This window comes from Pan troglodytes, chromosome 2, assembly GCF_028858775.2.
Source record: "Pan troglodytes isolate AG18354 chromosome 2, NHGRI_mPanTro3-v2.0_pri, whole genome shotgun sequence".
Classification (NCBI taxonomy): Eukaryota; Metazoa; Chordata; class Mammalia; order Primates; family Hominidae; genus Pan; species Pan troglodytes.
Window position 1 is genome coordinate 103,464,158 of NC_086015.1, and position 28,000 is coordinate 103,492,157.

The following is a 28,000-nucleotide window of genomic DNA, read 5'->3' on the forward strand; positions in this document are numbered from 1 at the left end:
TTAAAAGTTCTAGCAACTGTGTCAAATAAGACTGGTAAGAGCGGACATCCTTGCCTTGTTCCCAGTCAGGAGCAAAGCTTTGGCCTTTCATTATTAGCCATAATGTTGCTGAAAGTTTTTTTACATGCTGTTTATCAATTTCAATTCTTTTTAAATTTGTTAATGTTTTATGGCCTAGAATATAGTCTGTCTTGGTATACCCTCTGTGACACTTGGAAAGAGTGTGTATTCTGCCGTTGTTGATCGGATTCTTCTACAAATGTTGATTATATCCTATTGCTTGATGGTACCACTCAGTTCTATATCTTTGCTGATTTTCTATCTAGTCATTCTCTCAATTTTTAAGAGAGGACTGTTAAAGTTTACAAGTCAATTATGGATTTATCTATTTCTCATTTTATTTCTACTAGTTTTTACTTCACATGCTTTGTACTTCTACAAAGCATGGAGAGCCTGCTGTTTGGTGCATACACATTTAGGATTGCTATGCCTTCTTGACAGATTACCCTTTATCATTATATAATGTCTCTCTCATTCTCTGGTAATTTTCTTTGCTCTGAAGTCCACTTTCCCTGAAATTAATATTGCCACTCTTACTTTCCACTGACCAATATTTTCATATTATGTCTTTTTTCATCCCTTTGCTTTCAGTTTGCCTATATCATTATATTTGAAGTAAGTTTCTTATAACAGCATATAGTTCGGTCATATTTTAAAATTCATTCTGTCAATCTCTGTCTTTAAATTGGTATGTTTGGGCTATTTACATTTAATATATTCATTGATATGTTGGGGGTTTAAATCTGTGTATACGTTTTTTTCTTTTGTTTGATCACTAATTTTTCCATCTCTGTGCAGGGGAGGAGTAGGGGTTGGTTACTTGAACATATTGTAGAAGCCCACTTTGATTTATCTCAGTGTTTTTGAGTACATCTCTCTATGTAGCCTTTTTAATGGTTGCTGAAACTATTAGTGTGGATTTGGCCTCATTACTGCTGGGTGATATAGAAAGTCCTAACTGTCCACTAGGCCTCCTCTGACACCATCCCAGTGGGATAGGAAAGATATACTTCATTACAGCCAGGAGGGGATGGAAGTCCAGGATCCTCATGTGGTCACCATTGATACTGCAGTGGTGGTGGTGGTGGCAGTGGGGGATGGATGAGGGCTCATTACCACCCTCTGGGGATAAAAATCCCAGCTCCCAGTTTGTCTCCAACATCACCCTGGTAGGAGATGGAGCCTTGAGGGGTCCATCATGGGGTGCCTCATTACACCCTGTCAAGGGTGGAAGTCTAGGCGCCCCATTCTGTCTTTGGTGGTGAGGATGAGGTCATAGTTTTTTCTGTGGTGTTTGGCTACAGTCAAGTGGTTATTGTCTGAAAGATTTTAGTCTTGCTAGGCTTCCTCTTTCGTGGTCATTTTGGTAAAGAGAGCAGACTTTTGTTGGGGCTTTTTTGGTTGGCTTCCATTGGCATTTCCAGCTAGCTGCCTTCTTCAGCTCCTAGTCTGGGATAATGAGGCAAAAAGATAACCCAGGGAGTTTGCTATTGAATTATTCTTGGTCCCTAAAATCTCTATCTGGTCTGCTATCTTCTCTCCACCTTTCAGAGTCTTTCTATTTTTTTAAATATGTAATGTCTAGGATTTTTCATTGTACTTCACCAGAGGGGTAGGGAACAGTGTAACTACTACAGCTATCTTCCTAGAAGCAGAGATCCTATAAATACTTTTAATGACAATTTAATTGTTCATTTTTGAAGGCCCTGTTAATTGGCCTGCTATTTTTCACTACCCTGTTGGGTAGGCTTTTTTTCTCATGCTACACACTTAAAAGTATACATATTAGGCTGGGTATGGTGGCTCATGCCTGTAATCCCAGCACTTTGAGAGGCCGAGGCAGGCGGATCACCTGAGGTCAGGAGTTCAAAACCAGCCTGGTTAACATGGCAAATCCCTGTCTCTATTAAAAATACAAAAATTAGCCAGGCGCCAGGCATGGTGGTGGGTGCCTGTGATCCCAGCTACTCGGGAGGCTGAGGCAGGAGAATCGCTTGAATCCGGGAGGCGGAGGTTGCAGTGAGCTGAGATCACACCATTGCACTCCAGCCTGGGCGACAGAGAGAGATTCCGTCTCAAAAAAAAAAAAAAAAGTATACATATTAGTCAGGGTTCTCCAGAGAAACAGAACCAACAGGATTATATAAGGAACGAGATTTATTCTAAGGAATTGGCTCACATGATTATGGAGGCTAGCCAGCCCAGCCCTAAGAGCTTCATGGCAAGTTGACAAACTGGAGATCCAGGAGAGCTGATAGTTTAGTTCTAGTCCTAGTCCAAAGGCCTTAGAACTAGAGAAGATGATGCAGTTTTACTCTAAACATGATAGGCTTGCGACCCAGGAAGAGCTGGTGTTTCAGTTCAAGTTGAAAGGCAGGAATAATTCTCCCTTACTCAAGGATAGGTCAGTGCTTTTATTTCATCCAATTGGATGAGGCCCACTCACATTATGGAAATTAATCTGTTCTATTCAGTCTATCCATTTAAATGTTAATCTCTCTAAAAATACCCTCACAGCAACACCCAGAATGTATGACCAAATATCGGGGCACCCCATGGCCCAGTCAAGTTGACACATAAGATTGACCGTCACAGTATGCAAACATTTAAAAGCATAAGCCTAACAAAATGGTTAAGTTGGACCTAAATATGAACTCTGACAGAACATGTTCACATATTGACATTTGAGGCTCACTTTGAGATATACAGAGAAACTCAAGGGAATGAGTAAAGTCTTTCATAGATCAAAAATTTGTTTAAAGGAAGCAAACACTAAAATCTGAAAGGCAGTGCGATATTATGCGAAATAAGAACCTTCTGGTCACCGTGTTTCTTCAGAAGAGCTTTATAAATAGGAAAACTGTTAAAACTTTTATTTTTCCTGATTCTTAGGGTAAGAATTTATTTTTTCAATTGTGGAAAGGTTAAAAAATTCAAAATAAGAATTTCTCATGACCTGTAATCCCTTTGTCACAATCTCTTAACATTTCCCCCTGGGGCCAGCATCTAATGTCAAGGCCTGGCTGGTTCTGGGTGCAGGCATCACTTGCTGGGGATAACTTCAGACTCAAATAGACTTTAGTTCCCAGGTGTATGACCTTGGGCAAATGGCTTTACCTCTCTAAACAGCAGTCTTTTTATCTAAGAATAGAGGGATTTCATATCTGTAAAATCAGTAGTTATATTGTAAGAATTAAATTAAATAATGTCTGTGAAGCATAGTGTTAAACATGTAGTAACGACTCAATAATTCTAGCCCTGACCACTTATTATTATCATCATAAGACAGCCTTTTGTCATTGTAAACTCTTAATAAATACCATTTTTTAAAGGCTGTAAAACGTCCTCTTGTATGAGTGTTCTATGACAAAACATTCCCTCCTAAGGTGACACATCTAAGTTATCTTTAGTTTTTCAGTTCTATAAATGAGATTGCCATCTTAGTGCTTAAATATCTGTTTTACTTTGGACCATTTCCTTAAATGCAGCTTCTTTGAGGTAGAATTAAAAAGTGAAGAGATAGAACCTTCTAGAAAGATGGTACCAAGATTGCACTAGCAATGAGAGAGAGAGACTTTTCTGATTTTTAAACTTTATATTTTCTAGAAGCATCAGATGGTGAAGGAGAAGGAGACACAGAAGTGATGCAGCAGGAGACAGTTCCAGTTCTTGTACCTTCAGAGAAAACCAAACAGGTGAGGGGTCACTGTGGGAGAGCCACCACTGTTAAATTCTGAAATCAGCCTTTTCCTCCTCTCTATTGAACTCCCCATGTCCTAATATCGGTTGTTGGTGGGATTTAAGAGAGCCTTTTACTTTCTTTCCCTTTGAAAAGGCCATGGGCCATGCTTCCTTCATTGTAAACCAGCAAGTTCTGTTTTTTGCCCTAATTCTTTTTCTTTTTTTTTTTTTTTTTTTTTTTTGAGACAGGATCTTGCTTTATCACACAGGCTATAGTACAGTGGCACAATCATGGCTCACTGCAACCTTGACCTTCTGGGCTCAAGCAATCCTCTTACCTCAGCCTCCCAAGTAGGTGGGATACCACAGGCATGCACCACCACACCCAGCCAATTTTTTTATGTTTTGTAGAGATGAGGTTTCTCTGTGTTGCCCAGGCTGGTCTCAAACTCCTGAGCTCAAGCAATCTACCCACCTCGGCCTCCCAAAGTGCTGGGATTACAGGTGTGAGCCGCTACTCCTGGTTCCTAATGTTTTTTAACTATATAAATGCATTTCACAATAATATCTTAGATTCTTACATCACATTTTTGCCAAAAATCCAGCCTTATGCTTTTGGGTACAACTCCTAAAAGGAGATAAATAGTATAAAGATAGAGAAGGTTATCACACACTCGAGTGCATGATTACAGCACCAGGCCATGCTGCCAGCAGGCTCCTGGGACCTTATTTCTGCCCAGAATTATGGTCTGTCATATGCATTCTTAACAGGTGATTTGTGGTCTTTGCATTACCAGAATTGGCCATTTGGATAATCTTTTTTCCTAAACTTGTGACCTTTTATTGTCTTTTTAATCTTCCTACTGACTTTAGAAATGCCACTCACATCCATTTATAGCTTTTTCTCATTGGGTTTCCATCAAACCTGATTGGTATTTAGTTTGATGCAAAAGTAATTGTGGTTTTTGCCATTACTTTTAATTTTAAAAAATTACTTTTGCACCAACCTAATAAATCTATGTGATTTGGGGTTTTGTTTGTTTGTTTTTGAGACAGGGTCTTGCTCTGTTGCCCAGGCTAGAGGACAGTGGCACAATCATGGCTTACTGCAGGCTCAACCTCCCAAACTCAAGTGATCCTCCCACCTCAGTCTCCTGAGCAGCTGGGACTATCGATGTGCACCACCACACCGGCTAATTTCTTTATCTTTTTGTAGAGATGAGGTCTCACTATGTTACCCAGGCTGGTCTCGAACTTCTGGGCTCAAGTGATCCTCTTTCCCTTGGCCTCCCAAAGTGCTGGGATTACAGGCATGAGCCACAGTGCCTGGCTTATGTGTGATTTTTTAAAGGACTGTCTATTACCAATCCAAAGTTACTATATTTTTCATTGCAACAATTTGGGGTCTTATTCTTATTGTAGGTGCTTTAAACTCATTACACCAGAGTGTTATTCTACCCAAAGTTTGTGACCCAGCTCAGGATAACTGTGAGAAGCAATTTAGTGTAGTGTTGCTTAACTTGCCCACCCAAGTGGACAAGTTAAATTTCCCTGTGACTCAGTCACCTTCTTGGTCAATGATAACAATTATTTCTTCCTCACAGAGTTGTAATGATGATTAAATCAGACTGTACTTGATAAGCACTTCAAACAGTGGTTATCAGAGAGTAATCACTGAAGTGTTAATTATTATATAGTTAATAATTATATTATAATCTTTTTTATTTTGTCCATTATTTTTTCTTCCTGGGAAGGGACATGCAGAAAGGTATACATGTTTAATATATAATCATCTTGGTTTTTTTTCTCCAACCATTAAATATTTTGCTCAAAGGCCCTATACTAGTTTTAGTTTCAATCATTCTTCTGGAAACCTACAGGGTAACACATCCATAGTGCTTCAATTTATTTCCTCAAGGTGGGGTTTAATTTTTCCCTAGCTTATCCCACTAATCATACCATAGTCATGCCCTCTCTGACTTTTGCCTCTAATCAATGTCTACCTACAGGACTTACCTGCACGTAGTCTTCTTCATACTCCATTGGCTTTCGTTTTTTTCTTGCTTTCCCCTTGATTTTCTTCTTGTTTGTTCCTTGCTCTTTCTGGACTCATTGGTAAAACAATAAAGACCTTTTATTGAGCAGTTAATACTGTTACTGTATAAGGCACACTGTAACCTAATCCTCACGGCGTCCCTAGGAGGTAGGTGGTACCCACTTGACAAAGAACCAGAGGCTCAGAGTGACGGGTTCTGGGGGTCATGGCCCATCTGCTTGGCTGTGAGCCAGACTCCAAGGATACTGTTGCTTTCACTTTCCTTTTTACCTGTCCTCTCTCTTTCAGCTCAGGAAAATTGGATTAACCGTGTTCTCATGTGTTGTGTTGGTCACATGCCATTGCTATTTTCTGCCAAGCAAAAAAATAATTACAAAACCTTAAGCTGTTACTGCCTCCTTTTAATCACTTTTCTCTTGCTTTAATTTCTTTCACCACCAAATTGCTTTGAAGAGTCCAAGTCCTAACCCCTTTCTCCAACCCTATCCTAATTTCCCTGGCCAGAGAAATATCATTTTTCTCTGAATTGACATGAGAATCTGCATGTGCTCCTCTGCCTCATATGAATGTTGCCCATCTTGGTCCCTGCTTATCCCCAGGAGACTCACCTCAAGGACAGATTTTATCTGTGCGTCTCCACAGCGCCTGACATGGAACCTTGCCCTTAATTGGCATTCATTATTTGTGAAATGAAGGAATGAATGACCATACCGGTATCCCAGTTTTCTCATGACTCTTCCCATCTCAGCCCTTTGTCCCAGCTTGTGAGCTGTCCCCTCCCTGACACAGCTGCCTGCAGAGGTCTCTTGGGGCCTTGTGATGCCCTATCCCTCCTCCAACCACATCCCTGATTTCCCAACACACTTCCCTCCTTGAAAGGCTCCTCCACCTTGACATTCAGGGCTGGGGTCTGTCCTCTCCATCCCTGCCTGCCCACACAGTCCCTCCAGCTCCCCTGTGGCCTCCTTCGTCCTCTCTCCCACTGCTCTTCTCCCTCTGGAACTCATCCCACCACCCCAAGGATGACTTACTTGTCAGGCATACTGTCTGTCCTTTCAGGAGTCCTTCTCTAATTGTTTACATGCATAGAACTTGAGTCTCCAGCTGGTTTGTAAGTCCCTTGGGGCCAGGGTTTCTTTTGTGTCCACTATAGTACCTAACACAGTTTGGGGCTCTTATTTGGCAGATATGACCAGATGTATGTTTTCTAAATATAACTGCATTTTTTCTGGATCAATTTTTAAAAAATGTTATGCTATATTGAAATTTTAGATTTGTTTCAACCTTGCTTAAGACTGTACTATTCCTTCAGTTTTTCTTTATGCTTGTACAGGAACTACTTGGCATGATGCTATCAGCTGTAATATACATTTAGGCTTTAATATCGCCAGGCAAGAGCATCTGTCAAGATAGATGATGTTCCCTCCTTTGCCATAGCTGGGCCTCACATTTGTGTCACTGAATACATGCCTGTAGTTTGTTCAGTATTTTAAGCAGCAGATTTATAACTTTAAAGTTTTTAAATCCATGCAACTACCTCATCTCTAGCAACCATTTCACATCTAAATAATCATCCTTGGCCTGCTTAATAATGTGAGTATAAAGATTTGCCAACAGTTCTTTTTCCCCCAGTAATCACTTCCAAAATAAATGATGAATTCCCTACTCCTAGAGATTGCATCACCCTCTTCCCTCTTCAGCATCAGTCATTTCAGAGCCAGCCCTAGTGACTTTGTAATTATGGTTCCCAGAATATAAACCCTTATGAAGGATTTTTTGACTTTTCCTTGATGCTTCCATGATGTCAGTAACATTTCAGTGGTTCCATGACCCATCTTCTCCTGCTCAGAGACCACAGTGGACTTCTTTTTTCTTCTGCTGGCCTTTGTTTATCTCCTTTAATCATAAAGGAATCTTCAGCAGGAGTGTTTCTCCCTTTCCCTTCTTACTCTCCTTTCTCTACTATTGTATTTTCTTGCTACTGCTTTATTTGAGCATTGGTCATTTCATATTTCTTCCACTCTTCATCTCCAAGATTATGCTTATCTATTGTTGAAAGAAAACAGGACTGTGTCCTATTCATTCTCTGATTCACCTTTTTCCTTTTTATTATGGTTTCTCAGTTCTGTTCTTTGTATTAATCTATTGTTTCATTGACAAATTACCCAAAAGTTAGCAGCTTAAAATAAAACAAAAACATTTATTATCTCAGTTTCTGTTATCTCACAGACATGGCTTAACTCAGGGCCTCTGGCTCTGCTTCTCTTGTCAGGTACCAGCCAAGTTGTGGGCTGGGGTTGGAGGCTCAGCTGGGGAGAGTTTACCTTGCAGCTCACTTGTGTGGATGCTGGCACGTCTCAATCTCTCACTATTTGAGCCTCTCCACAGGGTTGCCTCACAGCGTTGCAGTTGCCTTTCCCCAGGCCGAGTGATCCAAGAGGGAACCAGCAAAAGCACCCAAGACAGAAACCACAATCTTTTTATAGTTTATTCTCAGAGTTGACACCTCGTCACTTCTGCCATATTAAGCAAGTTAGTAAATCCAGTCCACATTCATGGGGAAGAGATTACAAAGGAATATGAGTACCGGGAGATCGAGATCATGAGGAGCTATCCTGGAATCTGGCTACTACACTCTTCCTCTGGCCCCCCAATGACTTATATCCCTTCAATGTGCAGAATATACTCACCCCACCAAGGACTGCAAAGTCTCATCCCATTGCAGTGTGAGCTGAATATCCAAAATCTTGTCATCTAAACCAGGTCCAGGTGCAGTTGGGGCTCCTCAGTTTTAATTCCTTAAGTACAGCTCTTTGAGTACATTTCTTCTTCTTAACCTATGAAACTAAAGAGACAAGTTACCTCTCCCACATGCTCAACACACAGTGGTGGGACAAGTGTAGTATAACCTTTATTGACATTTCTATTCAAAAGAAGGCAAATAGGGAGCACATGGAGTCATTGGTACACAGCGTTCTGAAGGCCATCCAAGCAAATATCAGGAGTTTATTTATTAAGTCTCGAGGCCTAAGAGTAATTCTCCATGGTTCTTGGCTCTGCCCTTGGGGCTTTGTTTTGTCCTCCAATTATCCTTCTTCTTTTTTTTTTTCTATTAAAAGCAGAATGGGTTTGCAACTGAGCAGCTAATGCAGCCTGCTTCTTGACAGAATTCTCCGTGTCCAAAGGCCTCTGTTCTCATTGTTCTCTGACTCTCTCAGCCCAAACTAGTGGTATTTCTGCATATATACCTCCTTTAAAAACTGTGGGTGTCACCTGTGATGCTTCTGGGGGTTCACTCCATTAGGCAGAAGTCACACCCCTAATCTCTTCTCTACCTTGGGCCCTTGCTGAGAGAATATGAGGCAATATTCCTTAAGCTTCCTAGAGGCATCTTGTTTAAGAAAATCTGTGAGCACACCCTTAATTTCTTTAAAGCGCTCCTATATGACTGAATAGTATTCTGAGGCACCATCTTTGTTTCTTCTGAGGTCTTAACGAATGGTTTTAAGTCACACCCTTGATTTCATCTTTAATATTCCTTCTCTCAATTTAACTCCTTCCTTTTTCATTTTACTGTAAGACCCAAGAAGAAATCAGGTGTCACCTTCAACACTATTTGAAAATCTCCTTAGCTAGATTACCCTTGCCAATAGACACATTTTCCATATAATTTCAGAAAACTGTATTGCTAAACTTTCTACCACTGCATAACAAAGAGCCCCTTTCCTTTAGTTTCCAATAAAATTTTTCTTTCTTCAAGCCCTCACCTTCCATGTCTTCAAAGTCCAAAATTTCATAGTGTTGTTCAAGCACATTCTTCATCAATCACTTTACTTTTGACACATTTCAGAGTAGTTTGCAAAATCAGTACACTCACTCCAGATACTTCAGCATGCATATCACTGACTAATGTTTAATATTTGTCTTAAAGTATGTATATTTTCTTTTGAGGTAAAGTTAATATACAATAAATGTACAAATGTCAAATATACCATTCAATGAATTTTGACAAATAAATACAACTATGTAATTCAAAGCCCAGTCTGGATTGAAAAAACAGGATCATCACCCCCAGAATCCTTTCATGCCACCTGGGTCAATCACGATGCTAAATTCCTTGCCTCAGAGGCAACAACTGTTCCGATATTTTTTCTAAAAAATTAATTTTGCCTATTCTAAAATGGCATATAAATGGAATCATACAGTTACATGCTGTTTTGTTTAAGGCTTCTTTCATTCGACACAGTATTATTTAGATTCCTCCATGTCAGTGTATAGTATTTCACTTCTTTTTATCGCTGAGCACATTAAGTCTGCTAGGGCTGCCATAACAAAATGCCATAGACAGGGTGGCTGAAACAACAGTTTTGAAAGCTAGAAGTCTGCGATCAAGATGTCTACAGGTGTGGTTTCTCCTGAGGCCTCTCCCCTTTACTTGCAGATGGCCTTCTCACTATGTCTTCACATGGTCTTTTCTCTGTCTGTGCATATTTCTGGTGTCTCTTCTTCTTATAAAGACACCAGTCACATTGAATTGAGGCTCCACCCTTATGACACCTCATTTAACCTTAGTTGCCTCTTTAAAGGCCCTATCTCCAAATATAGTGGCATTGGGGGTTAGGGTTTTAACATATGACTTTCAAGGCAATACAATTCAGTTTAGAACACTGAGTAGTATTCAGTTATACAAATGTACCATTTTGTTTATCCATTCCTCTATTGATGGACACCTGAGGCTATTTCTTTTTTTTTCTTTTTTTTTAAGATGGAGTCTTGCTCTGTTGCCCAGGCTGGAGTGCAATGACGCGATCTCAGCTCACTGCAACCTCTGCCTCCTGAATTCGAGCAATTCTCCCACCTCAGCCACCTGAGTAGCTGGGATTACAGGCATCTGCCATCATGCCTGGCCAATTTTTGTATTTTTGTAGAGACGGGGTTTCACCTTGTTGGCGAGGCTGATCTTGAACTCCTGACCTCAAGTGATCCACCCACCTGGGCCTCCCAAAGTGCTGGGATTACAGGTGTGAGCCACCCCAGCCTGGGGCTATTTCTTGTTTGGCACTATTGTGAATAAATCCACCATGAATATTCACATACAAGTTTCTTGGGGAATGGTTTTTAAGCTTTTTTTTTTTTTACATTTTTAATTGACACATAATAATTCTACATATTTATGGGGTACATAGTGATGTTTGTATAGTGTTCACATCAGGGCAGAACATGTATTTTTATTTTTGTTTAGTAAATACATGACAATTGCTGAGTCATCTTCAATTTCATTAAAAAAAAAACTGTCAGATCTTTTTCCTATATAATGTATCATTTTGCACCCCCACTATCAGTGTGTGAGAGTTTTGGTTGCTGTATATCCTTGTCAACATTTGGAGTTACTGGCCTTTTAATGTTTGACATTTTGGTGAGTGTGTATTGAATAACTTTGACCATGTCCAAAAGAAACTAAAAGCCACTTCTAAGTTGTTTTTATCTTTATAATGAACATGCTTGTTTTGTTGTAAAATGGCAGTTTAAATTTTTTTATTTTTACCAACCTAATAATCATACATATATTTTTAAAAAATATCAGCTGGGCGTGGTGGCTCATGGCCTGTAAATCCCAGCACTTTGGGAGGCTGAGGCGGGCAGATCACTTGAGGTCAGGGATTCAAGACAAGCCTGGCCAATGTGGTGAAACCCCAACTCTACAAAAAATACAAGAAGTAGCTAGGCATGGAGGCCCACGCCTGTAATCCCAGCTACTCAGGAGGTTGAGGCAGGAGAATCACTTGAACCGGGAGGCGGAGGTTGCAGTGAGCTGAGATCATGACACTGCACTCCAGCCTAGGCAACAGAATGAGTAAGACTCTGTCTCAAAAAATAAAAATTTTAAAAATTTAAAAATCAAACAGTATTACTTATTTACTAAGAGAAAACTTCAGCTTCTCTAGCTTTTTTCCTTACTTTCTGCCTTACAGTTTACACGGGTATTTCTTGACTTATCGATTTCTGACGTAATCTACTGACATCCTGACATAGCATATGAGGACATGGTTCTCCTATCTATTATACTTCCTATTTCCTCACCAACTGCTGCCTCCCCTGCCAACAAGATACCACATTTTGGTCAAAACAGTTGTCACTATTACATCATTATGATGATGGAAATATTGTTGAACACTGAGAGAAGGAAGCTATAACCATCCCTCCTTTCTTATACAGCTCTTTATTTTCATGGCATAAACAGTTGCTTCATTTCTTTATTTGCCTGGCTTACTCTGTTCCTATTGTTAATTGTTTCCATATGTTCCAACATCTCTTCCACATGCCCATGAATAATATTTTCCATATGCTCAAATAGATTAGTTGTTTTGTTTTGTTTTGTTTTGCTGCAAAACTCCATATTTCTATTTCACTCCAAACTGGTTATTCTCCAGGCCCACTGAACAATTGAGACCTCTTAACTGTCATCCTAGGATGCCCCTTCAGCACCCTCCTGGGCTAGACTCCTTTTTGGCTAAATCCCATAGCTTCCTTTTGTTTGGTTTCACCCTTTATATTCTGAAATACAGCCTTCAGTATCTGCAGGTAGGAAGTAAATTTTTTGAGACTTCATATTTGAATATGTCTTTATTCTACTCTTACACTTGATTGATACTTTGGCTGGGTATAAAAGTTTAATTGGCAAATAAACTTTATTCATAATTTTGAAAGCATCATTCCATTCAGTTCTAGCATCCATTATTGCTTTTTAGAAATCTTGGCACTATTCTTTTTTCTGATCCTTTGTATTTTGTATGTTATTATTTTGAAGGGGAAAATTTTAGAATCTTCTTTGCCCATGATTTTCTGAAATTTTGCAGTGATGCTCCTTGGTATGGGTATTTTTCATATTCATAGTACCCTATACCTAATGGGCTTTCAATCTGGAGTTTTATGTTCTAGAAAGTTTCCATCAGGCAACACAAAAGTTTGTCATATATATTTCTTTTTTTTTTAATTTTATTTTGTCATGTTTTATTTCTTTGATGACTCCTTTTTAGAGACAAGGGTCTCACTTTGTCACTCATGCTGGAGTGCAGTGGTACAATCATAGCTCACTGCAGCGTTGAACTCCTGGGCTCAAGAGGTCCTCCTGCCTCAGCCTCCCAAGTAGCTAGGAGTACAGGTATGTGCCACCACACTAGCTAATTTTTTTCTTTTCTTTTTTTTTTTTTTTTTTTTTTTTTTGAGGCAGAGTTCGGCTCTGTCACCCAGGCTGGAGTTCAGTGACGCAATCTTGGCTCACTGCAACCTGTGCCTCCCAGGTTCAAGAGATTTTCCTGCCTCAGCCCCCTAAGTAGCTGGGATTACAGGCGTGAGCCACCATGCCCAGCTAATTTTTGTATTTTTAGTACAGACGGGGTTTCACCATGTTGGTCAGGCTGGTCTTGAACTCCTGACCTCGTAATCCGCCCTCCTCGGCCTCCCAAAGTGCTGGGACTACAGGCGTGAGCCACCACGCCCAGCCTTTTTGTTTGTTTGTTTTTGTTTTTGAGACGGAGTCTCGCTCTGTCACCCAGGCTGGCGTGCAGTGGCACGATCTCGGCTCACTGCAAGCTCCGCTTCCTGGGTTCACTCCATTCTCCTGCCTCAGCCTCCCAAGTAGCTGGGACTACAGGCACCCGCCACCACGCCTGGCTAATTTTTTGTATTTTTAGTAGAGATGGGGTTTCACCATGTTAGCCAGGATGGTCTCGATCTCCTGACCTCATGATCTGCCTGCCTCGGCCTCCCAAAGTGCTGGGATTACAGGTGTGAGCCACCACGCCTGGCTGTTTTTTTTTTTGTTGTTGTTGTTGTTGAGACAGGGTCTCACTATGTAACCAGGGCTGGTCTCAAACTCCTGGCCTCAAGCAGTCCTCCCACCTTGGCCCCACAAAGCACTAGGGTTACAGACATGAGACACCATGCCAAGCCCCCTACTGTTTTATGTGATCTCTTTTTCTATAATATCATTTATTGAAAAATTGAATCTCTTGGGTTGATTCTCTGATTTTCTCACCACTTTTTTCTTTTCATTTTTCATCTCTTTCTTGGAGATTGCCTCTACTTTATCTTCAAGCCTTCCTCGTTTATTTTTATCCCACCTTTCTTATTTGTTTTAATGCTTAACTGTTTTTCCCATTTTTACAGCATCTTGTTCTTGTTTCATGATTGCAAAATCTTCCCTTATCTCTCTGAGGATATGAATTGTCATTATTTTGAGGTCCCATCCCACTTTTCTCTAGGTTCATTTTTCTTTTTGTTATTTATTTGCTCTTGTGTTGGAGACTTTCCTTAGATGTCTGAGGAACCTTAGCTATCCATTCTTATTGAAGAGAGATACACTGAAACAGTGATGAGTTGGGTTTGTCAATTAGTGTATTCATGGTAGGGTGATAGGATAACAAGCTGGATTTTTTACTATGGAACTCCCAAACGTCACTCTCTGATGGTATTTCTTTTAGGCCATTCCATTTTTCCAAAGAGGAATTCAGTAGTCTCCTGCCTGCAATATGTAAGCATGGAATAGGGACAGGAAATGGAGGCAAGCCTCAGCCTCTGCCCTTTCTCCCCTGGCCCAGCCTTGATCCCCTTGATATCTTCAGAGAATAGATCTCCAGTCGGCTGGCAGGACAGGCAAGGTGAAAGGAAGTAGTAATGGGATAGTTGCTTGGCTACCAGGGTAGGAGATATCACCTAGTGGGGGACAGGAGTAGCTAATCATTCTAAATATAAACTTTCAGCCAATCTCTTCTTTTTTAACCCTTTACTCTCTGTAGTACTTTGTGCCTCCAAAGTACTGGACCTTCTCAGAGTCGAGCGGGTCAAAGACTCACTTATTGTTAGTTTCCACCCCTTCTGAAACCCAGCTGCCAGCTTTCTCTCTGTGCCAAGTCACTTCTATCCAGCTCCAGCCACTTTCCATTTTCCAAAAAGTTGTTGAAATCTCTCCATTACTGTTGTTCTCTCTCCTGATTTCTTGGTTTTTATATAGATCCTGCTCGATAGGTCCTTTTCAATGCCCTTTATTTTCAGTTTACTGGTATTTTGAGGTCCATTTGCCATGTGTAACCAAGAGAATCATTCTTAAAGTAATTTTCGATACTTTAAGGAATTGAAAATATGCTCTAGTTGCTTCCCTTAAAAGCAACATTTTTTTAGGGGAGTGTGATTCTTCAGACTACATATTTAAAATTGCTACATTTCATATAAAGAAATGACATTACTTATCAACTGTCAAAGTCACACAGTGTTGGAATTGGTTTCCAGAAATGCCTAGTGGCTTGGCCGGATTCTTTCACATCTTCCTACCTAGTCTCCCTGAGGGTAAACAGCAGCATTCATAAAGCAGTTAACTAAATGTAAGAATTTTCAATACTGTGGATTTGGATTTCTCCATAAAGTCATCTCACCTCTATGGAAATTGACCCCATAAAATTGGCCTCTTCATTGGCACCCTACCACAGCCAGCTAAAGTAACTAGTCTCCAAGACCAAAGATTATTTTGCATTTCCTTTAGGATGATGTAAGAATTTGAACCTATCATTTAACTGAAGCAATATCATGGCTAAAGCAGTTCATCAAGCATGTTTCTTTTTCCTGTGCATGATTCAGAATTACGTTTTTATTTTTTCTCCCAGAATTAAAGAGTCCATATTCTTACAATTGAGCTCATTTCTAGATTTAATTTATGTCATGTTTTAATTAATTGGCTTTGTAAACCTAGCACAAATGCAACCAGTACACTGAACATATTCCTCGAGAACACCTCCATACGCTAAATAGATTGTAACAGGTTTCTAAATACGCTTCCCAAAAACCTTGATACTGGTAGAGATAATGCAGTATAGTTTAAGGGATCTGCTGATCATATCCCGGCCTTTGCCTTAGGAACATGAGCTGAACGCTGGCCTGGTTTGTAATTGGACTCTTACGGCCATCTGGCAGCTTCTGTGACATATTAGTGGCCTTGGCACAGTCTCTAATTGGCATGTACCAGCATCAAATTGGCATGTATCTACATCCACAAGACAGTTTAACTTTCTAAATAAAAGAAGCCATATCTCTCTTTTCTTTAGCTATGATGCAATTGCTCTTTGCAGGTTTTTTGTTTTATCTTAGAGGAAACTAAAATTTCAAGATTTCCCATGTCGCTTTAATCCTGAACTTTTTAAATCTATTTCTGTAATAACTAAAAGAGAATCTTGAAACTGCGGGTCTTTGGCCCCATGTCTTGAAGAAATTATGTAGTATTATATCTTTCTCTCTGACTTCAGGCCATAGACATTCTGAATCTGGCTGTCTGCAAGCTTTCATAGAAAGATTCATCTGTAATCATTTTAACAGAGCCAGTGGAGACAAGATTGCTTTAGTTAGTAGCTTATCATTTTAAACTGAGTATTCTCTGGTTGGAATGGAAAGTTAATCAAGGAAAACTCAGAATAAGTTTTCACTTACATTTTATATCTTACTTGGCAACTTGTTTGACAATGTTGCATAAAAGGTCCAGCACAGGAAACATTTTATACTCCTGCTTATGATTAATAAATATGGAATCTGGGGCATTCTATTTTATAAATCAAGGTCTTAGTCCAAATTTCCTGTTTTTCTACATTACAAAAAAGCCCTCAGGGTAAAAATAGTACTAAACTGGGGTACTCAGGGGTCAAGGCAACAGGCAAAACAGATTACTCTAGATACTGTGGTGCTGAGACGGTTGTCAGACTAGTAGCAAAGACATTCATTTTGTAGTCATTATAGCAAAGGCATTTGATGCAGCTGGTTTATAAAAACGTAAGTTAATATATCTTACTTTGGATTTTCTATGCTTATTGAAAAGAGGAAAGGAATGTATAATACAAAACAATAAACCAGTGACTTGGAAATGTAGGCTCACACACAGCTAGTTCATGGAAAACCCTAGTCACTCTAGTCAAAGACTGTCTTACCACATCTTAATTTTAATCACATCGATTTCTGCTGTATTATACAAACTCAGCCACTGTCTTCAATCTCCAATACACTGCACTTCCACACCAAGCACACATATACACTCACTCACAATTTGATCTTGCTCAAAGATTCTCCAGTCTTAAGTCATCTGCGCTTTCTGACTTTCTCAAATTCTCTCAGCCCAACTGCTGCATAGTAACCTACGGTAGATCTTCCAGCATCTCTCTTTCTGTAGAATATTACCAAGATACTCTGAAGAATACATGCATGGCAGAAAGTACTTTGGGGTTCATGCCACTAATTGACACTTTATCATGAAAAGATTAAAATGTTCTCATTTGTATTTCTTAATAGCCTAAAGAATGTTTTTTGATACAACCAAAGGAAAGAAAAGAGAATACCACCAAGACCAGGAAAAGAAGAAAGGTAATATTAATAATTTCTTAAATTTGTATGGCCCCACATGGTTTCCATCACATTTTTATATATCATACTTTCTTGAGGCAACTATTGTAATCCCCACCTAAGAGATGCAAACATTGTAAGATTCTTTGAGGTTTGGTGACTTTCCTAAGGTCACTACTAATAAGTGTTTCTGTTGGAGCTAAGAATAAATTCTTCTGACTCCTATTTCAGTCCTGTGGAGTGCCAAATATCTTTGTTACCCACCCTATGTTTTCAGTGTGGTCAGATGTCAGACATAGATTTCTAATTCTAGAAGGAGTCCAGAGCTATCCTCCCCCGGCCCTTCTGGCTCTGTCCATGAAAAGAAATATACCAACCTCCTTTTTCTATTCATTCCAGATTTTAAGACCTTATACCTTAAAGTATGAATAAAAAGAAAATAATAAGCAGATGAAGGTAGTATGAGGCACTTCTGACTAATTTGGAACCATAAATTAGGTCAAAAAAGCTCCCCCACCTTGCATTTTGATATTTGCTGGTGAGCACAGGAAAGACTCTTTCTCATATACAAACTTTTTTATGGCTCAGCCTTGGAGAAAGTATGGTTAGCTATGACCTTCTCCCACAGTTGTGAAAACAGCAGTGTAATTCTCTCCCTGCCAAGAGGGGTCTGCTGCTGAAGTCAGCCGAGGAAATACGATCGGGATTAGAGGAAAGAAGATGGACTCAAACCTATTACTTAACAGCAAGCTTTTAGAAAACTGAGAGTGTGTGTGCATATGTTTTCTTTTCTTACAAATGGCCAAATAGGAAAATGGGAGATGCCAAATTGGCTGAGGTTTGGCAAGTCCTTAAATAAGTGACTTTAACTTCTCTTTGATAATTTGTACACTAATGGCCTTCTGGAGTGTTAAGTTCTTGGTGGCTCAAGGTCAAAACTCTAGCTAGATAGTTTAGTCTTGACTGAGGTCACACTAAAATGTGCCCACTGATGACATATTTTTAAAAGTTAATTCCTTTGACAGAGGCTTGACCATTCTTGGCAAGTGTCTAGAAATGAGGATATTGTAGAAGGAGGGGGAAAAGCTGGGGTCAGGGGTGGGGAATGCTCCTTCTGGATCTTTGGTGGAACATTAGAAGGAAGTGAGAAGGGAAGCTTATGATGGAAATAAATGAATGATTGTGGGTTTCTGCTACACTGCAGCATTCAATACATGCTACACAAGTGAGTCCAAATCAAAATCGATGTTGGAAAGTATTTCCTGTAATATTTTTTCTACTTTGCATAGGGCCACTTTAATACCATCAGTTATCCAAGACCTGAGAATCGAGGGTGTTAAGTCCCCTTCTCAGTAGGCCCCTATGCTCAGATTCCTACTGCGGGTTTTACACTAATGACAGAAATCCAAACTAAGACTCAGCACCTCAAAAACCAGATTGGGCAAGAAATTCTCAAAATTCTAATCCTACAGGAATATAAATCATCTAGGGCTAAAAGAGAGCTCTCCATAGCAATGAGATTTCTTTACTTTTAACAGAAAATAATACCCCAGTATGGAGACGCCTGCAAAAATTTAGTTCTCTTGGAAGTCATAGACCAAGAGTTACAGGGAGCCTTCTAGATCATTTTTTCATTTTTCAAAGCAATAGTTATGTCCAAGAAGTATTTAGTGAATTTTCTCAAATGTATTTATTAAAACCCACATTCACACTTGGCTAACACCAAAAGCTATGTGCCGTTTAAATGCCAGAGGAACTAACCTATTCCAACCAAATGCCATTTTAAAATATGTCGTCCCATTTTTCTTCTTTCTCATATCTTAGAAGAAAATTACTGATGTTCTTGCAAAATCAGAACCAAAACCAGGGTTACCTGAAGACCTACAGAAGCTGATGAAGGACTATTATAGCAGCAGACGCTCGGTGATTGAATTAGAAGAACTGAACCTGCCAGGTATAGCCAAGCTTCAAGTTTCCTAAAGACAAGGAGCAAAACATAAGTATCTGTTATGGTTAGGTGTCTCAGGCAGTCAATTAACACATTTTCCAGCGGGCATGGTGGCTCATGCCTATAATCCCAGCACTTTGGGAGACTGAGGCTAGAGGATCGCTTGAGCCCAGGTGTTTGAAACCAGCCTGGGCGATACAGTGAGACCTCATCGCTATTAAAAATAAGAAGAATAATAATAATTGTTTAAAGAGACGTACTTTCAGGCCAGGCACAGTGGCTCACGCCTATAATCCCAGCACTCTGGGAGGCTGAGACGGGTGGATCACTTGAGGTCAAGAGTTCAAGACCAGCCTGGCCAACATAGTGAAACCCCATCTCTACTAAAAAATACAAAAATTAGCTGGGTGTGGTAGCACACGCCTGTAATCCCACCTACTTGGGAGGCTGAGGCAGAAGAATCACTTGAATCTGGGAGGCCGAGGTTACAGTGAGCCAAGATGACGCCATTGCACTCCAGCCTGGGGGACAGAGCGAGACTCCATCTCAAAGAAAAAAAAGAAACATAATACTTCTTTTCCTCAATCTAATAGTTTTAACTGATAGATTATATCAAATAGTTTTAACTGATAGATTATATCCTTACTGGATGCTAAACAGTATTTGTCAAATCTAATATTAAGATTTGTGATTGTATTTTTTTATTCAAAAGGCTAATTGTTGGGTGTGCATTTTTTTAACAGACTATTCAATGAGTAGGAATTCATCATGAGGATAGAAGTTGAAGTACACATTTAAAAGTATGGATGTGAAACACTGATTTACTCAACTATTATAGACAAGAACTTTAGCCTTAATAAGCAATTTAGTTTTGTTGTTGCTCTTATTATGGATTTCTAGTCATGGTTTTTAGAATAGTATTTTAGGTTGCAGGCCAGACTCTTTCAAGCAAACTGTCAAAAGGTAGGAACAAAATTCTGCATGTTTTGCGAGGCTGACACTTTGCCTCAAGGGATTCTTAAGCCTACTAGAATTTTAGATCCTCTGCCTTAGTGTATTTATAATTAAGCTAAAAGATATTACAAAATTTAAACAGCTAATTTTTAAAAAATATTTATTTATTTATTTTAGAGACAGTGTCTTGTTGTGTTGCCCAGGCTGGAGTGCAGTGGCACCATCGTAGTTCACTGCAGCCTCGAACTCCTGGGCTTAAGTAGATCCTCTCATCTCAGCCTCCCGAGTAGCTGGGAATATAGCCACGTGCCACCACACCCAGCTTAAACAACTAATTTTAATTAATTTCAAAATTATAATGCATCCTTTAACTCGTTTAGGCAGGGATGGGAGGAAATAGATGTTGTCATAAAATCAAACCATAAAAGTTTGGGTACAACTGCTTCAGATGAGCTATTTATAGACTACTAGGCATATCTAATATTGCTTTTGGAAAAAGTAGAGGGTGGCTTGATTTCCGTTTTCCATTACAACTTTATGCTTTCTAGAAGCTTGAGAAGCTGAAAAACAATCTGTTCCCTGAATTTTTATAATTCTTTTGTGATATCCTTTTTTCAAAAACACACATTGGGTTTGGAGACATGAGTGCCCTGTCTGTTTTCCAAGGAGATTACCCTTTAGGGAATTGAAGGAGTGCATTTGCACATGAGCAGGATCTGGACTTTTAGACTTACTAAGCCCAGACAGTTCCAATAGCAGTTATAATCCACTCTTCTCAGCACACCACGGCCTCTGCTGTGAAAACTATGTCCTGACTGCAGTATCACAGGAACTATTCTAACAAAACCACTTTTGAAGCTTTAACTGAAGTTTAATTTTTACTGTGACTCAATGGTCACTTTTCCATTCTAGTTCTTTGTTAGAGCAACTTGAACTTAGGAAGGATTTGTGAGCAATGGGACCACTGCTGTTCTGTAACCTCATGGAACATCGTAAACCTTGCTCCTCTCTGGAGTTAGAGAGAGTCAAAGCTCAGAAGAAACTTTTAAGGAGTCATTTGAGTTCCATAGTGAATTTGTTTGGTATTATTGTTTTATTAGAGTTCAGTAATATAGTTAGGCAAGAATGTGTGGTCATGGTTTGGGGAGGAAGGAAAATATGTTTGAAATAACGTTATAACCAAAAAGGACAGGTTTTTATTTTCAGTTAAAAAAATTAGGCCATTTAAGACACAATAAACTGAGACATCAGAGGAAGGTTTGAGAGAACAGGCCCTGGTCACTACACTGATGAGACCAAGGACAGAGAGGAGATCTAAGCTAGATGTGGGGAAGGAGATACAGTGGGTTATTTGGAATAGGCTCAAGGAGGGACATAAATCCCCTTATATATACACATATAAGGTAGATATAAATAATAACATACTGTTCCTATTTAGTTTGTCGAGCCTCTGACTTGGTTTTGATTTGAGGTTGTTTGTGTCTGTAGGGCAGGAACATGTCTTTTCAATTAATATTGTGCACTGTACATTGTTAATGTCATACACATGGGCACTTAATTAGGATTTCAAGGTTGGAGTCACCCGGAGCTAATTAACTTCTCTGCTGTCTCCTGAGAGCTGCAGTGTGATTTAGATTAGTGATTCCTAATTGCCTATAGGCTAGTTGCAACCGAATCACCCAGGAACTTCTTAAAAATCAGATTCCCAGGCCCACCCCCAAGAGATTCTAATTCACTATGCAAAAGAGACTTCATCCCAGAAATCTGTATCTTCAGTTCTCCAGGTGAGTCTGATCATATCCAGGCTTGGGACATTATAAAGACCACCAAAGGCTCCACAACAATATAGGAGAAAACAGCTTTGAATTACTCACTTAATGAGTTATATGTGCTGGGTCACAACATAAATTTCATTTTGATCAGTCCAGCCCCTGTTTTATTTTAATGTGTTATATTGTTTTTTATTGTATTGTTATGTTGTGTTGTATTTTGAGACATTATTCTCATTCTTCCCTAATCCAAACTCTATTTTCATATGATAGGAATTTTTTAAAATATATATATATTCTTATAAAATATGTCATCCTGTGTATGTATATACATATTAAAATGTATCTAAAATGGCTTTGTGCTAATGCTTTCATTCTGTTTCTTTCTTCACTTGACACTTTTTCCAGATATGACTAAGTAGTTTTATGCATATCTAGTTCATTGCTTCTAAATGCAACATAATATTCCAGCGTTTCCATCTACCACATATACTCATCCATTTCCCCAGATATGGACACCTAGGTTGCTTCAAGCACCCTGGTATCACAAATAATGTCAGGATGAATATCCTTGTGTGTGTACCTTAATAGACCATGCAAGAATTTCTTTCTATTATTTACCTTGAATTGAAATGATAGAATTATAGGGTATATACATATTAATATTATTACTTTCCAGAATATCTATACCAGTTTATACTTCCACTTACAGTTCACAAGAGTTTCCATCAACTTGCATTCTCAATTACACTTGGTATTATACATCTTGCTAATAGTTGCCATTCTAATGAGTGTGTAAAGTATGCTCATTATATTAACTTGCACTTCTCTGATAACTAGTGAGTTTCAACATGTTTACATAGATTTGTTAGCCACTTCATTTTGCATTTGTGTAGTCCCTATTTTATGGATTTGGAAAATAAAGTTGCTTCATAAATCTGCTGAGTGATGTAAGAAGCTCCTATTTCACTGCTCTAAGAAATTATGGGCAGCTCCGTGACAGGTTAAAAGTGTACTTGTTGCTGCTGCTGTTATTTTAAATATAGGCAACACTTTAAGATATAAAATGGGCCCCCAATTCACTAATATTTTACAACCTTATACATCACTCGTAACTCACATATAATCTATTTTGATTGTGTGTGTGTTTACAAAATTATCTACAAAGCATGTTTATTATATTTCTAGACTCCTGTTTCCTCAAGGCCAATGATTTGACTCACAGTCTTTCCTCATACCTAAAAGAAAGTAAGTAAACTCTGATTTTAATCTATTTAAACTCATTCTTATTTTGCTCCGGTTTTGGGAATTTAGGTTTTGGTCTCGTTTTTGTTTTATAACACATTAGGCCATTATTGCTCTAGGAATCCAGAGAATGGTGTTCTAGTCCCAGGTCCCCCACCAATTTGCTGTTTGACCTGAGACGAGTCACTGAGTACTCCCCTGGACTTAATTTCTTATCTGAAAAATAAGGAAGATGGACTATGTGATATGTGTTCCATCTGTGAGATTCTGAAATTCTGTTTGCATGTTTACAACTCAGACCAAGGCTATTGTGAAGTCAATCTAATTTTATCTTTTCAAAATTTATTTTTTGGGAGGCTGGAGAGGGACAGGGTCTCACTCCATCTCCCAGGCTGGAGTGCAGTGGGTCTGGTCACAGCTCAGTGGAGCCTCAACCTCCTGGGCTCTAGCGATCCTCCTGTCTCAGCCTCCCAAGCAGCTGGGACTATAGTTGTGTGCCACCACAAGCAGCTAATTTTTTTTTTTAATTATTTTTGGTAGAGACAGGGTCTTTCTATGTTGCCCAGGCTGGTCTCAAACTCCTGGGCTCAAGAGATCCTCCCCACTCAGCCTCCCAAAGTGCTGAGATTACAGGCATGAGCTACTGTGTCTGGCCCTTCAATATGTATTATATGTAGCCAGCAGTAATTAAATTATTCATATCAACTGGTCATTTATTCATGGCCAGCAATGAAATAGTTTAGATATAGGGAGTTTCCATTCTTCTTTCAAACTACAAGCAATTCTGATGACACTCAACTTGAGTTCATAAACCTTTCTCAGCTTCAAATTCAGAAAATGTAAATCTAGGTAATAATAGAATCAAACTCACTAGATTATGAGAACTAAAAAGAAAATGTATGTAAAGTGCTTAGCACCATGTCAGTATTTAGTAAATGCTGTTTTTAAATGTTTGTTCCATTTTATATCTTATGTTGAATGTCCCTTTAAAATTTAACATGATTGAATCAGAATTTGTTTCCTATTTAATCAACATTGTCTTCAAGTATCAAACCTAAATTAAAATATCAAAAATGTAATATTCCAATTTTTTTTACTTAATTTTAAAATTAGTCACATTTAGGGACTTGGTATGTTTGTTTTGTGTTACAAATTAATGATACTTTATTTTAATCTAATATTTACAATAACCAGAAAATTGAATTACAATTGTAATTATAATGAACCATGCTTACTATATTTTGTTTTGTTTAAATACTCAACAAAGAAGAAATGCTCAACTTGGGAGGTGTGCCCTGTTTTGCCATATTTCAAATAATTGTTTTCTGTTCTTTTTTCCAGTTTGTCCTAAGTGGGTAAAACTTAGGAAGAACCACAGTGAGAAGAAATCGGTCCTGATGCTGATCATCTGCAGCTCGGCCATCCGAGCCCTGGAGCTCATTAGGTTGGAAGGTTCACCTATTCCATATCATAAATGTTTTCTGAATAACTGATATATGCCAAGCTATTATGTTCTATGTGCTGGAGATGTAGCAATAAACAAAACAGAGACCCTGCCCTCATGGAATTTATATTTCAGTGGGGGAGACAGATAATAAACAAATGAAGATACATTATAACGTCAGGTACATTGATAAGTTATGTAAGGAAAAAATAAAGCATGGCAAAGGGATATAAGTAGATCAGGACTACTTTTAAAAGGGTGGTCACAGAAAGCTTCTCTAAGGAGATGACAATTTGATCAGAGACTTGAACAAAGTGAAGAAGAAAGCCCAGCAGCTATCTGGAAGAAAAGCATTCCAGGTAGAGGGGAGAGTAAGCACAAAAGACCCCAAGATAGGATGCCATTATAGGATTTTGAGGACTTACTTGATCTGAATCATCATTTTAAAGGTTCACTTTGGCTGCTGTGTGGAGAGCACACATTATAGAGAGCAAGGGTAAAAGCCAGATCATACCCCAAACAACCAGTTAGAAGAAAAGATCTGACTTAAAATAGTAACAAGAAAAGACAGAAGCCGGGCACAGCAGATTGTGCCTATAATCCTATCACTTTGGGAGGCTGAGGTGGGAGAACTCTTGAGCCCTGGAGTTTGAGACCAGCCTGGGCAACATAATAAGACCCCATCTCCATTATAAAAAGAAAAGATAGAATACCATGGAATATACTTACCAAAACTTATGTACAGACAACATCATCTAAGGGATGCAGAAAACTTGAACAATCAAAAATGTATACCATATTCTTGAACAGGAAAACTCAATATTGTAAGGATGTCTGTTTTACTCAGGGTAGCCTTCAGATTTCACACATTCCTAGTAAAACTCCAATAGAATTGTGTTGTTTTTTTTTTAACTGGATAAACTAGTTCTGAATTCTTATGGGATAATATACAACTAAAAATAGGCAAAGAAATTCTGAAAAAGAATACTAATGAGAGGATTATATTCCTAGAGATTACAAATTATATATATATATACACATATATATATATACACACACACATATATATATACACATATATATACACACACACACACACGCACTCTGAAGTCTCAATAGAATAATTAACAGTATGGAACTGGCACATGCATGACAGATCAGATGAGTGGAACAGAATTGAAAGTTCAGGATCAGACCCAAATGCATATGAAAATGTAGCATATGCCTAAGGTGACAAATCAGAAATCAGTAGGGAAAGACGGATTGTTTAATAAGTGGTGTTGGAACAACTGAGTAGCCATCTGGAAAAATAAAGTTGGATTCATATCTCACTTATAACAAGATAAATTCCAAATGGAACAAAAACTTAAAGGTAAAGATTATGTTTTAAAGATAATTTGTCAGTGCTTTACTAAGGGCTTGCACATACGTTTTCATTTACTGTTGTTTTTGTAGAATAAACAAAAAGGCTTCCACTGGTCAGTGGTAACATTCAGCTTTCAGAGAAGAGCCATGAGAGTCAGATGGGATTTGCTAGGACCAGCTCTCTCTGAGAGCCTGGCTCTGGGCCAGGCTTTGACAGGAGACAAAACAAAGGAAAATCCAAGTCCTGAAGAAAGAGGAACTTGGTCAAATAGACTAAGGTGCAAATCTAGATATTCAATAGTTATTTACATCTGTTTTTTCTAAATGAACTAATCTAATCATGAATTTAGAAAAGTAGTTGTTAAACTGTAATAGTCCTTCAAACCCTCCTTTCTCCACTGAAGTGGAGACACACATTAAATTGTATCACATTATGCACACACATTATATTGTAGCATATAATCTCCCAGTGAAACACTTGTGTTTCTTTCCATTTTTTCTGCTCTAAACATAATTATCTTGAAGATTCCAACTGCTTCCGGGCAGCTGTACTTGCCGGTCCTGAAATCATGGGAATTCACATTGACTTTTCAGTGCTTTAAAAACTACCTCATTTCACATTCAGATGCTAAGGGCAAAGAGTGTGGCCTGGAGGTGGACTCTTAAAATAAAGCTATCAAATTGATTTGAACTTTTGTTATACATAAATTCCTTACTGAGGGCATAAAAGTACTGTGTTGTCACACTTCATTTACCAATTCGCAGTATTTTTTTGTGTCCCCAGTAATACTATGATCCATTTCAAGGTTAGGTGATTTACAAAAGGTGATTTCTGAGTAGGCACAACAAGCCCTATTCATAAAGACTAATATTTAATAATTCTAACTTTTATAAGAACATCTGTTCTATTGAGAGCCATGACTTATTTTAAATTGTCTTCCTGGTTAACCTTGCCATGGAGAAAGCTTATGTATAAGTAAAAACTTGAGGCAACAGAACTTGTATAGCATGATTCACTATTTTGCAAACTCATATGTTTTTACTGGTCAATATTTCTCAAAATATAATAACGATATATGAAGGAAAGTAGAAAACCCATGTTAGGTCTGTCCTCAAATATAGATGATATATAGAAATACATTCAACAAATGAGAAACAGGTTGTGAAAATAGAAGCAAGGAAAAAATAAAGAACAGAAAATTAGGTGAAGCGAGCTAGAAATGGTGCTGAAAATCACATCGATAAATCCCTGTGCAGTTGCAAAGGTGGCCCCAACTGGGGGCCTGCACTTTCCAACAGCCAGGATCTGTTGGGAAACATTATCAGTTGCCAGATTGATGACATTCTGTGGGTTTAAGAAGAAAAAAAAAAAGTTCCCTTAGAAATAGTTTTCCCCTCTGTGACATAGTGACAGCAGCATTCTCAGTATCATCTGTACAACAAAAACCCTGGACAGATAATGTTATGTGGCTGTTTATAAAGCAGCTGTTGGTGCCAGCTGAGGACCTGATGCCAAAGTAGAGGTAGAAAGGCAGGCACGGCAGGTGCACCAGCGCCGTCTCAGCCCTCAGAGCTGGTGGTCTGGATTGTTGTAGATAGATCTAGCTTCTTGACTACCTAGAAACTAAATGGTCTGCCTGTCCTACTGGTGTAAGCCAGAGACTGTAAAGTGACAACTCAAAGGCTAAGTTTACCCTACAAGTGTTTGGCACCTAAAAAATTTGTGAGTGACTTGCCCATATTTAAAATCAGATTGCACGTATAAAAATCTAGATTTCTGGCTTCTCTAAAAATCAGAGGGTCTTAGGCCCATAGTCTCACATCATCATAACTGGCAAAGCCGAGCACTAGTTGACCCCTTTACGGGGGGCATCACTCTCAAGTGCCCCTCAGTCTTCACCCCTGCTTCCCAGATCACCTCATTTACAATAACCCCCTGCCCTCATAGCTTTAATTCAGCCAGTCCTTTGTGTCAGTGGTTTCTTCTTACTTTTTTTCCTTCCTTCTTTGCTTCCTCTTTCCCTTCCTTCCTTCCTTCTTTTCCTGCTTTTTGGCTGAAGCTTCATTTCCACCTATAAAATTTTATAGAGGAACTTAGTCTA

At 38.8% G+C, this 28,000-nt stretch overlaps 1 protein-coding gene and 1 long non-coding RNA gene across 11 annotated transcripts in view; one reads left to right on the top strand and one right to left on the bottom strand.

Annotated features, from left to right (window-relative positions):
* Positions 1 to 28,000, top strand: part of CMSS1 (cms1 ribosomal small subunit homolog) — a 361,500-nt gene that overhangs the window by 326,196 nt on the left and 7,304 nt on the right. For all 10 annotated transcript variants that reach the window (XM_003309919.6, XM_063806052.1, XM_009445995.5 and 7 more), the window contains 5 exons: positions 3,667 to 3,755; positions 17,123 to 17,194; positions 18,998 to 19,127; positions 23,033 to 23,092; positions 24,431 to 24,533. In XM_003309919.6, coding sequence (XP_003309967.2) covers positions 3,667 to 3,755; positions 17,123 to 17,194; positions 18,998 to 19,127; positions 23,033 to 23,092; positions 24,431 to 24,533 — 454 coding nt within the window. The remainder of the gene's footprint in view (positions 1 to 3,666; positions 3,756 to 17,122; positions 17,195 to 18,997; positions 19,128 to 23,032; positions 23,093 to 24,430; positions 24,534 to 28,000) is intronic.
* LOC134809461 (uncharacterized) lies at positions 19,047 to 27,970 on the bottom strand. The gene is made up of 3 exons (XR_010155283.1): positions 27,889 to 27,970; positions 19,561 to 19,666; positions 19,047 to 19,149 (listed from the first exon to the last, which is right to left on the bottom strand). It is a non-coding gene; the product is annotated as an uncharacterized LOC134809461 (long non-coding RNA).